The sequence below is a fragment of the Pelodiscus sinensis genome, chromosome 5, assembly GCF_049634645.1.
Source record: "Pelodiscus sinensis isolate JC-2024 chromosome 5, ASM4963464v1, whole genome shotgun sequence".
Classification (NCBI taxonomy): Eukaryota; Metazoa; Chordata; order Testudines; family Trionychidae; genus Pelodiscus; species Pelodiscus sinensis.
The window spans coordinates 32,063,764-32,078,346 of NC_134715.1; the positions used below are offsets into that span (position 1 = coordinate 32,063,764).

General features: G+C 43.6%; 1 protein-coding gene across 43 annotated transcripts in view; it reads left to right on the forward strand.

The window, feature by feature from the left end:
* Positions 1–14,583, forward strand: part of ANK2 (ankyrin 2) — a 602,743-nt gene that overhangs the window by 556,599 nt on the left and 31,561 nt on the right. For all 43 annotated transcript variants that reach the window (XM_075929766.1, XM_075929759.1, XM_075929765.1 and 40 more), the window contains 5 exons: positions 898–1,052; positions 5,270–5,481; positions 6,933–7,137; positions 8,209–8,305; positions 12,561–12,789. In XM_075929766.1, coding sequence (XP_075785881.1) covers positions 898–1,052; positions 5,270–5,481; positions 6,933–7,137; positions 8,209–8,305; positions 12,561–12,789 — 898 coding nt within the window. The remainder of the gene's footprint in view (positions 1–897; positions 1,053–5,269; positions 5,482–6,932; positions 7,138–8,208; positions 8,306–12,560; positions 12,790–14,583) is intronic.

The following is a 14,583-nucleotide window of genomic DNA, read 5'->3' on the forward strand; positions in this document are numbered from 1 at the left end:
ATCTTCCTAGCTGTAAAATGTTCCAGCTGTTATGTGCTTGATGTCTGTAGCAAAGCAACCTGGATTGGAAGTAAAAAGAATCTTTTGTGCATTTGTGTATGTTTCTATTTTGCACCCATTGCTACCAAACCAATAATATTATGTTATATATTGAATATAATATAACATAGTATGAAATAGCATGACATTTTATCAAGTACATGATGGCCCATATTATTATGCACTTGTTAGGTATATGTATCATGTATATTTATATTTTCTTCCTGAGTGTAGAAAATACCAGCATTATAGGAGTATGTGTGCGTACACACACACACACACACACACACACACACACACACACAAAGACTCTCACGTGTTCATAATGAAGGAAATTCTTATCTCCTCTACACTAGTAGAAATCCAGATTAATGTTGGTGTAAAATCAGTACAAGAGAGATGAATCAAGCCCCTTGACTTAAGCATCATTATTCTGATTATACCAGCATGCTAGATCAGAATTTGTCCCACTGTCTGTATATATTGCAGTGGATTGTCTTTGAAATGAAATTGCACAAGTTAAAACACATGGTGATAACAGTGCTAAAATGAGCATGAATTTTATTAATTTTATCTGCTTGCAACCATATGCTAAAATCTCTGTTCAAAGTACTGCTTCCTTATTGCATAAGGAGATGTATGCACATCTAAAGTGTCCTACAGTACAGTACACACCAGGTCCTTGTAAAAGAAAAGATGCTCTAGTGACCCCTTGAGATGCTGGTTAGGATTATACCCAACTATGCTGGAAAAGTGGGTAGAATTCCAGGTTACTTTGTAACAGACTGGATGGATTGCTGTCGCTTCTATTTCTTCCTCTCACCCATATACATTTAATGTGCTGTGTTGCTGCGTCAGGCCTGTGATCGTGGAGATCCCCCATTTTGCCGCTTTGCGTGGGAAAGAGAGAGAGCTGGTAATCCTGCGCAGTGAGAATGGGGACAGCTGGAAGGAGCATTTCTGTGAATATACAGAGGATGAACTGAATGAAATCCTCAATGGAATGGATGAAGGTACTCCGTGCTGGGACAAGGGTGGGGAGAAGGTTGAAGAGGAATTTAAATGATCCTTTTATCTTGTTTTACTTCTGTAACTAGAGAAGTCGTTTTCTGTCTCCTCTCCGATTGACTATTTCACTCATGACCCCACTCTCTAGAGGCCGTGTTGCCATATTCCACTGATGTTTCACTGGCATCAAAGAGGAATATCATAACACACTCACATAGCCGTGTGCAGCGCATTTCATTAGGGTGTGCACACAAAGAATTTTTTTTAAATGTACTCTTTGACCCCCATTAGCCACATCCCCTGACCCCACATGCCGCTGGAGGTAACACTTTCGGGGCAATATGGACACATGACCAGAAATAAAAGGTGTCATGTGACCCCACTATCCTCTTACCAATAGGGATTAGTTTGGCCCTCACCAAACCCCCCTCATGCAACTATCCTGCAATTGCATTAACCCAATGTGTGTGACATTAACTCGGGGGGTGGAGAGGCTGGGGGAAGTGTTCCCTCTAAGAGTTTCCTCCCATGAGCATAATAAATGTTGTGTTGTGCACCAGTATTGAGTTTATGGCTTGTTTGGATGTGCCACTGTGGCACCCAAGTTGTTATTAAATATCTTACCTTTCCCCTCTGCTACTGTCTCCTCTGCTTGCTCCATCAGCTCCCCTGGTGCCTGCTGCCCCCCCAACCCCTCCCCCACCTCTGCTGTCCTGACTCCTACCCTTCTCACTGCCCTCAGCCTTCCTGAGTCCTGCCCCCCTCCACCAGCCTTTCTCTCCCGCCCCCGTGCCCACTCCTCCAGTAGCCCCACTCTGATCATGTGAGCTACCCCTCCTCATCCCCTCTCCTAACACCTCCCTCAACACACCTGCCCTGACTCTCTCCTCTGGTGCTGGTCCCTCCCCTGCAGGTGTCTGCCCTACTGCTTCACCCCCCGGAGTCCCCTGGCACCTGCACCTTCCCTTACCCCTGCACCCTCCTGGTGCCTCCCCCTTCCCTCACTGTCCCTGCCCCCTTTGCCTTCTTTTTCCCTGATGCCCACCCCTCACCACCCTCTGCCCCCGTTCCTCTCATGCCCCTCTGTGCCCTCACACGTGCCTTGCTCCATCCCCGCCTTCCTCATGCCTACCCCTTCTTTCAAGCCTTCTCCCAACACCTCTTCTACTGCCCTCTAGCCCCCAAAGCCCTTCCCCTCTCCTCTCCTAGCATCATCCTGTCCCCCCCTCCTCACTGACATCTCCCCTGCTTCTCTTTTCCTCATTGTCTCCAGTTGGCCCCCTGGAATTTGTGTCTCCTACACCCTGTCCCTTGGTGCCTTCCCCTTTCTTCTCATGACCTGCCCCCCTCTCCTCAGCACAAGCCCCTTCCTCTCTGACCCTTATCCCCTATTTTTCCCTTCTCTTCCAGCAGCCGCCAACTGGTCTGTAATAGAGTTCTAGGGTCACCCTGACTGTCACCCTTCTGGTGCTCCCCCTACTCTGTCTTTCTTAGGTTTCTCAGCCCCCTTTTGGGCCACAAACCCCCACTCTGCAGTCTCTGGTTCCCGGAGTTCCGGCAGTCTGGGACTTGGTGCATCACTTGGTACATCACGTGGTGCCTGCACCGGGTCCGACTCGTAGGGTTGCCAGGTAGACCCTCCCCCCAAAAAACGGACACACTTGATCTTGGGCGGGAGATAGGGGGGAAGAGGAACTGGCTGGGGGGAAGTGGGGGACCAGGGGGAAGAGGGGATGGGAAGCAGCTCGCGGGGGCAGGGGCCAGCTGCGCTGCCCTCTCCCCCGGCCCCCTCCCCTCCCCGAGGCCAGCTGCACTCCCCCCAGCCCTGGACCCCTCTCCGAGGCCAGCCGCGCTGCCCCCAACCCCCTTCCCTCCCCGAGGCCAGCTGCCCCGCCCCTGACCCCGGCCACCCCCCGGGCCAGCCGCGCTGCACCCGATCCCCTGCCCGGAGCACCCTCCCCCCCACCTTCTCACCCGGGGTTTAAACTCACCTCGCTTGATGGGGCAGCCGGGTGACGTTGCTGCGTCCCTGCCGCCTCTTTCTGTGGGGTCCTAAAACCCACCGGTTTTGGCTGCGCATGCACGGCAAACCCGGAGCAGCATCCGTTCCCCAGAGCGCCAAAGCGGCGCTCCTTCGCTCACGCCCCCTTTGAAACATTAGGGTATGCCTGGGCACACCTGGCACACCCCGTGCGCACGCCTGTGCACACTCAGTAAACATGGTGCACACCCCATGCGCACGCCTATGCACACTCAGTAAACGTGGCAGCAGCACGGGGGCAAAACGTATCTGGTATTATCTGGTAAAGAATGGTTCTTCTTCTGGTTCTGGTTCTTAGGGGTATTACACACTTGGGTCTGTGTACGTGCTGTGAGCATGAGTCCAGAAAGTCTTACAAGCAGTGTTCATTGGCCTACATACACACAGTAGATCTCCTCGTACTCCTGACTGAAAGTATAAGAACCAGTGCGAGCCGATGCCTCTCTAGTTTCCCTTTCTCAATTAACACCTCTGCTGTGCTGTAAGCATCTTTACTGCCGGCTTCCTCACTCTTACCTTCCATCTGAACACTGCCTGCCAATAACTCACATATGGAATGCACAGAGGAAACCCCTGAACTCAAAGAAGAAATGGAGGTTACTTACAGTAACTAGATCTACATCTGGATTCCACTTCCCACCCTGTGTCCCTTCTGCTTCGGATCATGTTGGATTTACGGTAGGAAGAGGGACTGGAGATTTTTCAGCCCATGCTGGTTTTTACACCCTCAGTCATGAGCAAGGAGACACCTACTGCATGTGTGGTGGCCAGTAAATACTGCTGGGAAGGATTTATGCATGCCCACATGTGGAATACACATAGGGACCAAACATCTTGAAGAGCTTCCAGTGACAGTAGTAACCTCTATTTATAACACTTCTCAATGTTTAACTCCCTTTTGGTACCTGAATTTCCATGCCCTTTTCACAATAATAAAGTACAAGGGGTGGTGCCCTCAGCTTGCAACATTCACCAACCCCCATGTCTTCGGGGGTAGGCAGCCCGGCTCCCCCAGCTGATGGGCACAGCCAAGGCCGGGCCAACCCTGGCTCTCTCCCCATCAGGCAGGGCTCTCCTCTGCAACCTGAACTTCAATTTGATCTCCCTGCACATATCCTGTCCCCTCTCACTAATTTGAATTCGTTTCCCCCCACCCCCCGAAGAGCACCACCGGGCTGGCCAGCACAGCAGGAGCCACAGCCTGTCCCCAGCCCAGCATTTGCACATGGGCATATTGGCAGCAGCTTTGCTCCGTGGCGAGCCCAGAGAGCAGAGCGCTCACTTTGGACAGCTGGGGAAGTGGCCGGGGTGCAAGACCTGCCCAGCTTGCGGTGGGTCCGGGAGAGCGCACCTGAGTCTGAACTACACAGAACCAAGGTGCATAGCAGGTGCGTGGGCTGGGCAGGCTGGTGGCAGGGCCCAGAGACAGGTGGGTGCTGGTCCAGGTCAAGGAGCGGTCACGTCGTCAGGGCTCCTGGGAACACAGAGTGATGTGCTGATGTCACTCAGTCATCCCGCGGGAAACATTGTCTTTAATACATAGACAGGAAAGCTTCCTTTGTAAATGTCTCACTGCCCGGTATTTTATTACCTTTGATGATGGCTGCTTGTTTGGAGGGGCTCAAAGATCCTTGAAGGGACAGTAATAACTGCATCATGGCACTGACAGTGAGCTTTGGCCTGGAGAGCAACGCTGTACCTGAAGGATGAGTTTAGTTTTTAATAAGCTTGGTTAGGTCTTGATTCAGACCATATGAGCATATGTGTAACTTTAAGCATGTGAGTAATACTATAGAAATGAATCCGACGTCTGCGTACTCAAACTCGGGCACATACTTCAGTACCTCACTGATTAGAGCTCTGTGCTGCTGCTATCTTTTGGCCATCAAGTAGATACAGCGTATAAAGATCAGCTCAAAACCAAAGTTCTTTATCTATACACCCCTTCCCCCATATTATAGGAAAACAAATGTCTGGTTCTGAATTAGGTATTTTGCGCTATTTCTAATTCCTCCCCACCCCCGAATTCTGGCTTTCATTGTTCTTGCTTTAAATTTCAAAATTCTTTAAAGCTTTTCTCCCCTATTGTAATGTATTTAGAGATTTTCTTGTCTGGAAATAGCTGCATTGTGTCTCTCTCTGAAATTTTTATTGTGTGAGCATGACTCTTTTTTCCCTCAGTACTTGATACTCCAGAGGAACTTGAGAAAAAGCGTATCTGCCGTATCATCACCAGAGATTTCCCACAGTACTTTGCAGTGGTGTCCCGGATCAAACAGGACAGCAACCTCATTGGACCTGAGGGAGGTGTGCTTAGCAGCACTGTAGTACCACAAGTGCAAGCAGTCTTCCCAGAGGGAGCGCTAACCAAGCGAATTCGTGTCGGCCTCCAGGTACAGAGAATCAGTGACAAGACTTTCATTACACTTTCCTTGCTGGTATTTCATTTGAGCCCTGGTAAAACAATGCATTTTGGGTATTGCACAGTCAGCAGCTAGTTGAACAATTATACCAGCTCACCATTTGCCCACTGCTATCTAAAATGCCCCTACAGCCCAATAAAAGTTTAGGGGACAGAGTCTAGAAGCTAGAGCAATGTAGTGAAAGTCAAGTTTCTGTAGTTTTATTCATGACTGTGTCACTTATTGACTGGGGGATCTTGAGCAAGTCACTTAATCTCTCTCTCCTATGATGGTAATTCCAGCATAACTCACAAAGGGGCTGTGGGATTTGATTATATATTTGTGTGGGGGAGACTTGCTACGTAACACTAGCAGTGGTCAGATACAATCATTTACATCTTCATTAAGCTACAGTTCCATATTGTTAACTAGTAACTAGTGGGGTCCCCGAAGGGTCTGTCCTTGGACCAATATTATTCAATTTATTTATAAATGATCTAGAGAAAGGGGTAAACAGTGAGGTGGCAAAATTTGCAGATGATACCAAACGGCTCAAGATAGTTAAGACTGAAGCAGACTGTGAAGAGCTTCAAAAAGACTTCACCAAACTAAGTGATTGGGCAGCAAAATGGCAAATGAAATTCAATGTTGATAAATGTAAAGTAATGCACATTGGAAAAGATAATCCCAATGATACATACAATATGATGGGGACTAATTTATCTACAACTACTCGAGAGAGAGATTTTGGAGTCACTGTAGATAGTTCTCTGAAACCATCCACTCAATGTGCAGAGGCAGTCAAAAAAGCAAACTGATTGTTAGGAATCATTAAAAAAGGGATAGAGAATAAGACTGAGAATATCTTATTGCCTCTATATAAAACCATGGTACACCCACATCTTGAATACTGCATACAGATGAGGTCGCCTCATCTCAAAAAAAGATATATTTGCATTGGAAAAGGTTCAGAAAAGGGTAACAAAAATTATTAGGGGTTTGGAACGGGTCCCATATGAAGAAGATTAAAAATGACTTGGACTTTTCAGCTTAGAAAAGAGGAGACTAAGGGGGGATATGATAGAGACAGTTTTTCTTCACTCAGCGCACAGTCAACCTGTGGAACTCCTTGCCAGAGGATGTGGTGAAGGCTAGGACCTTAACAGAATTCAACAAAGAGCTAGATAGATTCATGGAGGTTAGGTCCATCGATGGCTTTTTGCCAAGATGGATAGGTATGGTGTCTCTAGCCTCTGTCTGGAAATGTGTGACAGGAGAGGGATCATGTGAGGGTTACCTGTTATGTTCCTTCCTTCTGGGGCACCTGATATTGGCCACTGTCGGCAGACAGGATGCTGGTTAGATGGACCTTTGGTCTGACCCAGTATACCCGTTCTTATGTTCTTATTGCTTATTCATTTTTGTCTTGTTACATTGGAAAGGCCCAGCCTATGCACAATGAATTTGTAAGGAAGATTTTAGGGAACAAGGCAACCTTCAGTCCTATAGTCACCCTGGAACCAAGAAGGAGAAAATTCCACAAGCCAATCACCATGACTATTCCTGTCCCCAAAGTCTCCAGTGATGGGATGATGAATGGTTATGGGGGTGAAACACCTACTTTAAGATTACTATGCAGCATAACAGGTAGGTTTAGTGAACCAGAGTTCTGCATGTTTGCAGAATCTTGTGATAATAAAGTGGTTTGGGTCAAATGTATTAAAAAGATGACATTGACATAACTCTCTATAAAAGATTTGCTGGGGGCTGTGTATGAAAATAAACTGCATTCATTCCATGGAGTGGAACTGATATTTCACCACTTGTGAGAACAATAGCAGCACTGTATATTTTTTTCCATGCTGCATAGCCCCATGCTTTTCACTTCTTAGCATTTTCTTCATGGGTTCTGCTTATGGAGCACCATATTCTGCTCAATGATGCTTAAAGAAACACAATCAACATCCAAATTTAGACTCCCTGGTTCTCGTTTGTAAGGTACTCCCATTTAAATCAGTGATGAGAAATTGCTCATTAATATGAGCTAGGGGCTCACAATCTGGCCATTAAAATATAATACAGACAGATTTTTCTATAAATCTGCAAAATATTCTTCTGCAGAATGAGGTAAATAGTAAAACTTGAAACGGAGTTAATCAGAATTATTGAAAAATAAAATTCAATACACTAAAAATCACAAATTTATTAGAATTTCTTCCTCCCAAGTACAACTTCAGCCGCGTTGTTAAATGCGATAATTTTCCTCTATATGGGTAAAGAATCTGGTGTGGGCAGAAATTATGTTTGGTCTCCTCCTTGGCTTATGCGCAATGTGCTTCAGGTGGCACATGACCACAATTCATCACCAAATTTGATCTGCCAGTTACATCATTAGCTTTATTGTCTTGGGCCAGGTACCTACAAGGGAGTGTGATATGAATGCTGATCCATGCTCCCATTATGTGTAGATATGACATGCAGAAAATTCTAGCTCATCTTTTTGCTCTACTCTTTCAGGGGTATGCGTTTACCTGTAAATGTCATGTAGTTTCAGATGTGTTTGAAAGGATTATTTCCAGAGCTATGCTTCAGCACTGATTGTTTGAAGAAATGCAAGTTGGTTTATTTGGGCTAACTCTGTATGTGACTAAATCCATGCAAAATTGGGCTTATTGCTTGTTTTTAAACTTTTACCTATTTTTATTATTTTTCTTTCAGGTGGAACGACCCCTGCTCAATGGGAAGATATTACAGGAACGACTCCACTAACTTTCGTCAATGAATGTGTTTCCTTCACAACAAATGTGTCTGCAAGGTACATATACAGCAAAACATCACTGTTAAAATATGAGCCTTTTTAAATCTGGTCCTTTTTTCTTTCATGCATTCTCACTTACATGTAATGTCCCTTTTGGAAGCGGTTTTGTTTTGTTTAGTTTAACCATTATCTTCTATATAGCTGAATAAGTTTATCATTTTAAACTGTTTATTGGCAAAAGACGGCCACAATTCAGCAAAGTACTTAAGCACATTTGTAACGTCAGGGATGTGTGAGTCTTTCCATTGAAGTCAGTGAAACTGCTCACATATTTAAAAGTATGGATGCTCATAAGAACATGGCTATAGCATGAATAATTAGTCCCATACTGCATCCAACCGAGATATGAGAGAGTTTGTAATTGTCTTGTCTGCATTCATATGGTCTTTTATGCTTCAAAATATTTTTGTACAGAGACACAGAGTTGCATTTTTAATGTTAGCTTTACTTAGTACTTTGTAATTAAATGGGAATTTTATTGTAGAATTCAGTGGTGAGTTGCAGTAGCAATGAGCCCTTTTGAAAACCCCACTGTGGTTTTGCCTGTTAGGTCCTCCTCTGATAGATGCCCAAAAGCTGTATGTTTAAATAGTTAATTAAAGATTTACTGAGGGAAAATCCATCGGGGAGAGAGGTAGCTTCTATACTTTGTTTACAACCTTTAAAAAAATGTTACTTCCAGCAATCTCCAAAGCATCATAAATCAGAGAGGGAAAACTTGTACACTGACTTGGAAGTGGTACTGTATGCAAATCACAATCTGAGGCATACTCTAAACTAGCTGACTGAGTGAAGCCTACATAAAAAAGAAGAGCAGTAACACATCCTTCCATTTGCAAACAAGGCAACTGGGTGCTAACTCATTCTACATTAATTCAGCTGAAGTAGCTGCCTATCTTCAGATTTTGCTGCATTGCAGATACAACAGAGACTGGATTTTAGCAGCTGTTCAGTATCACCAAGGTGCAATACTTTCCTGATCAGATTTAACTACTTGTCTTTCTCAATAACTGTAAACAGAAGCTACAAAACATTCTTTATTAGATTGGATTGACTTTTTTTATTAACAGTAGCACTGCCTTAAAAAGTTTTTAATCTCTGAGCCTGGTCCTTCAGATGCTTGCATATGTGGTTAATTTCACTCATGCAACTTGTCCCATCAGGGTCAAGAGAATTAATTGTAAGACTAGAGCTACTTTTCTCCACAAATTATTGCTGGATCAAAAGCTATTAAAACAAGGGCCAGATTTTCAGCCCTGCTCAGGGTTCTTTGCATCACTCCAACAGTGAAAAGCAATTATTGGCCGAATCAACAGACTTCCTGGGGATTTCCCTAGTGTGGCAAAATTACCAAGCGAGATGCACCTTCCTTGCTTGCATTCCACAGCATAAAGAAGTGTATAGGACATGGCTAGGAAAAGGGGGTGGCCAAGGAGCCACGATCTGTGTAGGCTTTCCACCAGCAGAGGGTCTTAGAGAGGATCTAACATCCTTTCTTATGAAGCAGTGTGAAAATTGGTGGGTGACATAGATGAACATTTGGTAGCCAGACCAGTTGCTACTTCTATTTTAATTAAATGAATGTAGACAAGCTAGTCTGCTCAAACCAATGGTACAATTGATCCAGCTTTTTAAGCCTTGTCTAGACAAGGGTTTTGTCGGTAGAACTGGTGAGACGCTTCCTCGGTGTAGACAGGCCCACTTGCCGTGAAAGTCCAGCAATGAAGCTTTAAAAAAATACACAACCCAAGTGCAAATGAATGGGGAATAAACACTTTTCACTAGAGATCACAAGAGACCTCCTCAGCCATCTGTTGTGTCTCAACAGCTGCATGCCGCGTTTGTTATGCTAAAGGGCACACATTAAACGCTTCCTTCAACAGCTGGCACTGCAGATTAGACACTGTGTTTGGGAAATCCAAGTTGAGAACTGCACTAGGGATATGGCATCAACTTAAAAGTTTGCAAGGGTAACCCTTGTAATGGTCTGTGGGGAATCAAACAACTGTGACTCATGGTATCTAAAATAGTTGGTGTTTCCACACACTAACAGCTTCCACATCTGGGCTTCCTGTTGATGCCATAACCCCAATGCAGCTCTAAACTTGGATCTCTCAAACACAGTGTCTAATCTGCAATGCTGGCTATTGAATGAACTATTTAATGTGTGCCCTTTAGTGTAACTAATGCGGCATACAGCTGTTGAGATACAACAGATGGCTATAGGCCTTCGACAAGATCCACCTGCTCCCTTGCTATCTCCTAGTAAGATATTTAAACACCTACCTAAAGTCAAGCGCATAAAGTCAGTGAGTAGGACAGGCGTATGTAACTTTCTGAATTGGGGCTTTAAAATGATTATGCAAGAATCACACCCTCTCATTCATGGGATCAAATCCTTCCAAGAAGTGTTTGGGAAATCGGTACATGTATGTAAATTACTCAAGAAGTTAACTGCAGTTTTCTGCACATGGCCAATTTTCATTCCATCAGATACAAATTCAGTCTCAGTTGTACTTTTTGTCTCTTCTATATGGAATCATATTTTTATCTGTTCCCGTGTTTGATCACTGTGGAGGCTTCTCAAGGTAAGAGGTGGCTCCCTGGTTTGAGTCAGACATAGTATAATCTTTCCCCACTTTTGTAAATTAAGTATCAGCATTCACAGCCCTTTTAAGTATCAGATTTGCTTCCCTGTGTTCAGATGTAATCAATTTCCATTGTTTAATCAATTAACATGTCCGGTGCTGTAAAGAAAGACTCAGAATGAATATCCATTATTGTTCATCTTCAGTTGAGTAAGATTAGAATAATCATGTTTCAAAGTGCACAGTTTGTGGGATGTTGTGCCACATGATCTACAGTAATTACTAATTGTATCATCTCCGAGAAGTCTTTGACCCCTTGTCAATTTCTCCTTTTTCCTACGGGTGTCAAACTCAACCAGGTTTTCTACCCACTCCTCAAATTTTAGTTAAACAAAATGTCATGAGCTCCAGGGACAAACTAGGTGAAAATAACAGTGTTTATTCCTTTCATTAGAAAAAACTTAATAGGACATTTATGTTGCTTCAGCTCAGAACTGTAGAAGACAGAATTTTTTTTCACTGTCTTTATTATACCAAGAGCACTCCATTTGTGTCAGCAAAGTGTGTGGCAACTGCAATAAAAAATGATAATGTTACACATTCTTGCATTTTGAGATGCAATAAATGTTGCTGTCTAGTGACTAGCCAGAAGAGGGAGTAAGAAAGTTGATATCACTATAAGTAAGGGGAATTTTCCTATTGCTCAGCTGATAGAGACCTATTTTTGGAGTTGTGGTTTCCAAGGCATGCGTGCAATTTATTTAGTGATTTGTGTCTACTGTCTGCAGTACATGGGTCTGTTGCAACATCACAATGAAAGATGCTTTATGAGAAAAAGAGAGGATTGTTCTCAGTGAACTCTGCTGGAGGGAAGTGCTAGAAGCTGTTATTGTCTTGTAAGCAGTTTACTGTCAAAAAAGTGAAGCCAGATAAGTTCCGTCATTGATTTAATCAGTTTATAGGCATGCATGCATATGATCCAAGAGACTATGTATGGCAGTGAGAGTATCATTGTGCAAAATCCAAATAATCCTGAGTTTCCTGCCTTTTATTTCTTGCTCTGGTAAATCTGCCTGGCCACAGTGAAGAAGTTGGTTAGTACTGGGGGACTGATGTTCACTAGGAAAAGTGTCCTTTCATGTCCTGTCAGCAGATTATAGGTTCTGTTCATGGCTGTGAAATGCAATTTCTTGTCTAGTTGGCAGGGAGATTATTGGGGCATATTTTGGTTCACAGCTTATCCCTAATGACAACAGGTTAAATGAGCAGGTCTTGAGTTCAGCAGGTTACTGTTTATGGTCTTGACCCTGAAAAAATTTTCACACATACTTGACCCAAACTTTTGATTCAGTGGGTCTACTCATATATTTAAATCTCATTGTGTGTTGGAATCTTTGCAGGATCAGAGTGCATATAATTATTTAAAATGTCCTTCTATCAAGAGAAATATATTATATGTATCCTAATCCTCATCTCCCCAAAGTGATGATTTTTAAATATTTACTTTATTCTGATTTTTTTCATGAATAACTCTGGCTGTGGTACCTGATGTCAGAGGGCAATACTATCAGCACTGTATTTACACTTAATACTATGGGGATTTGCATTGCTTAAATCTTGCTAGATGGCCATTTTCAATAACTGCTTTTTATGTTCCTTCGCAGGTTTTGGTTGGTAGACTGTCGGCAGATACAAGAATCTGTTACTTTTGCCTCCCAAGTGTATAGAGAAATTATCTGTGTGCCCTACATGGCCAAATTTGTTGTGTTTGCCAAATCACATGATCCCATTGAAGCTCGATTAAGGTGCTTCTGCATGACAGATGACAAGGTGGATAAAACGCTAGAACAACAAGAAAACTTTGCCGAAGTTGCCAGAAGCAGAGATGTAGAGGTACAAGAATATGTAGTATAATTTTGTTTTCATGCACAATGTCTTGCCCCTTTTATTTCCAAAATCACAGATTCTTCATGTTGTCTGATATAGGAAGCAGAAATAGTAAGTCATGGAAGCATGCATACATTTCTTGAATATTTTGCAATTGGATTAAAAATCAGGCTTACATCCTCCAAACCAAAGAATGTAGTGGTGTACTGTTGTGTGTGGAAATGAATATTGGCCTTTTGAGTCAGCTTTTCTGTGCATAAAAATGAAAAGCAGTTCAACAGAAAACTTTTTATACCCCTCAAGCTGTATGCATAGTTTACATATCAGTTGGTTATGTATAAGGTATAACCTATAAAGTGGCAAGGTGCACAAAACAAGCACCAAGTTTCAGACCAATTATGACATGATATCAAGCTCTCATTTCATACCAATGGGAACCGAGTTAGGCCATCACTGAGTGCTTTGGAAAATCCCAGCTGTAAGGTTTAAATTAAAAGAAAGGTTTGGGAGGGTGACTGAATGCGTGCAGATGCCGGCAGATGATTCGTTCTGGAGGCTCAGAGTTTAGAGCCGAAGGTAAAATTTTCAAATGCATCGAAGTGACTTTGGGAGTCTAGATTCCATTTTTAAAATTGACTTAAGCATATAGAAACCTAAGTCTTACTGACGGTCAGTGAGACTCAGGCTCCCAAAGTCTCTTTTGAGGCATTTTTGAAAATTTTCTCTCTAAAGTCATTTTCTCTTTAAATTCACATTAGTCTTTTGCTCCCAAGGCCAATAGGGTTAGAGAGTATTAGATAAGTGGCATTCTCTATCAAATTCAGGGGAGGGGAGTCTTCAGGATACTGTTATGATCACTTCTATTGTCTAATTTCACAGCAAAACAGCAATATGGAAGGGCAATCGTTTCTGCCTCCACTTCGGTGTGGAGTATGAGCAATGCTGAAAGGGACAGGAATACTCCTATTGAAAGGATGATCCTGTTTCTTGTCACGCAAGAATAATGTTAGTTTTTTGACCCTTAGTGGTGAGGTAAAACTGTCATTGAAGCTGGTAGGAATGTTGGCTAAATACGGATCTCAGATTGTGGCACACAAAACCAGAAAAAGTCATTGGGCAGCTGCAATCGAGGGAGACCATCCCAAGCGAGGGTGTAACAGTGTTGCTACCACAGATGCACCCACCTTAATTTTGTTAGAGGAGGAGCAGTTTTTCATTCACCTGCACTCTGTAGGAACCCTGTCTGTGGAATCTACCTGGAATATGTTACATAAATCAATGCATCTACCTGCCTGCTTCACCCACTTCCTTCTAGCCCAGGACTGCTCCCATTGGGTATGTCTACATTGCATTCCACTTCCAAGAGAGGAATGTAAATGCAGACAAGTGAAATTGCAAATGAAGCGCAGATTTGAATTTCCCGCGCTTCATTTGCATAATCACGGACTGCCACTTTTCCAAAATAGCGCCTTTCAAGAAAACAAACGCGGTCCCTGCGGGGTTATTACGAGAAAAAACCCTTCTTTCAAAATAACCTTTGAGGAAAAACCAAGGGACCGCATTTGTTTTCTCGAAAGATGCTATTTCAGAAAAGTGGCAGTCCATGATTATGCAAATGAAGCGCGGGAAATTCAAATCCGTGCTTCATTTGCAATTTCGCTTGTCTATATTTCCATTCCTCTCTCGAAAGAGGAACGCAATGTAGACATGCCCTTTGTGCCCTGTGCTTTCTGACTCTAAACCCCGCTGTGAAAAGGTGGAGGGAAGCAGCTGTGCACTGCCAGTAGATATGGGTGGGCT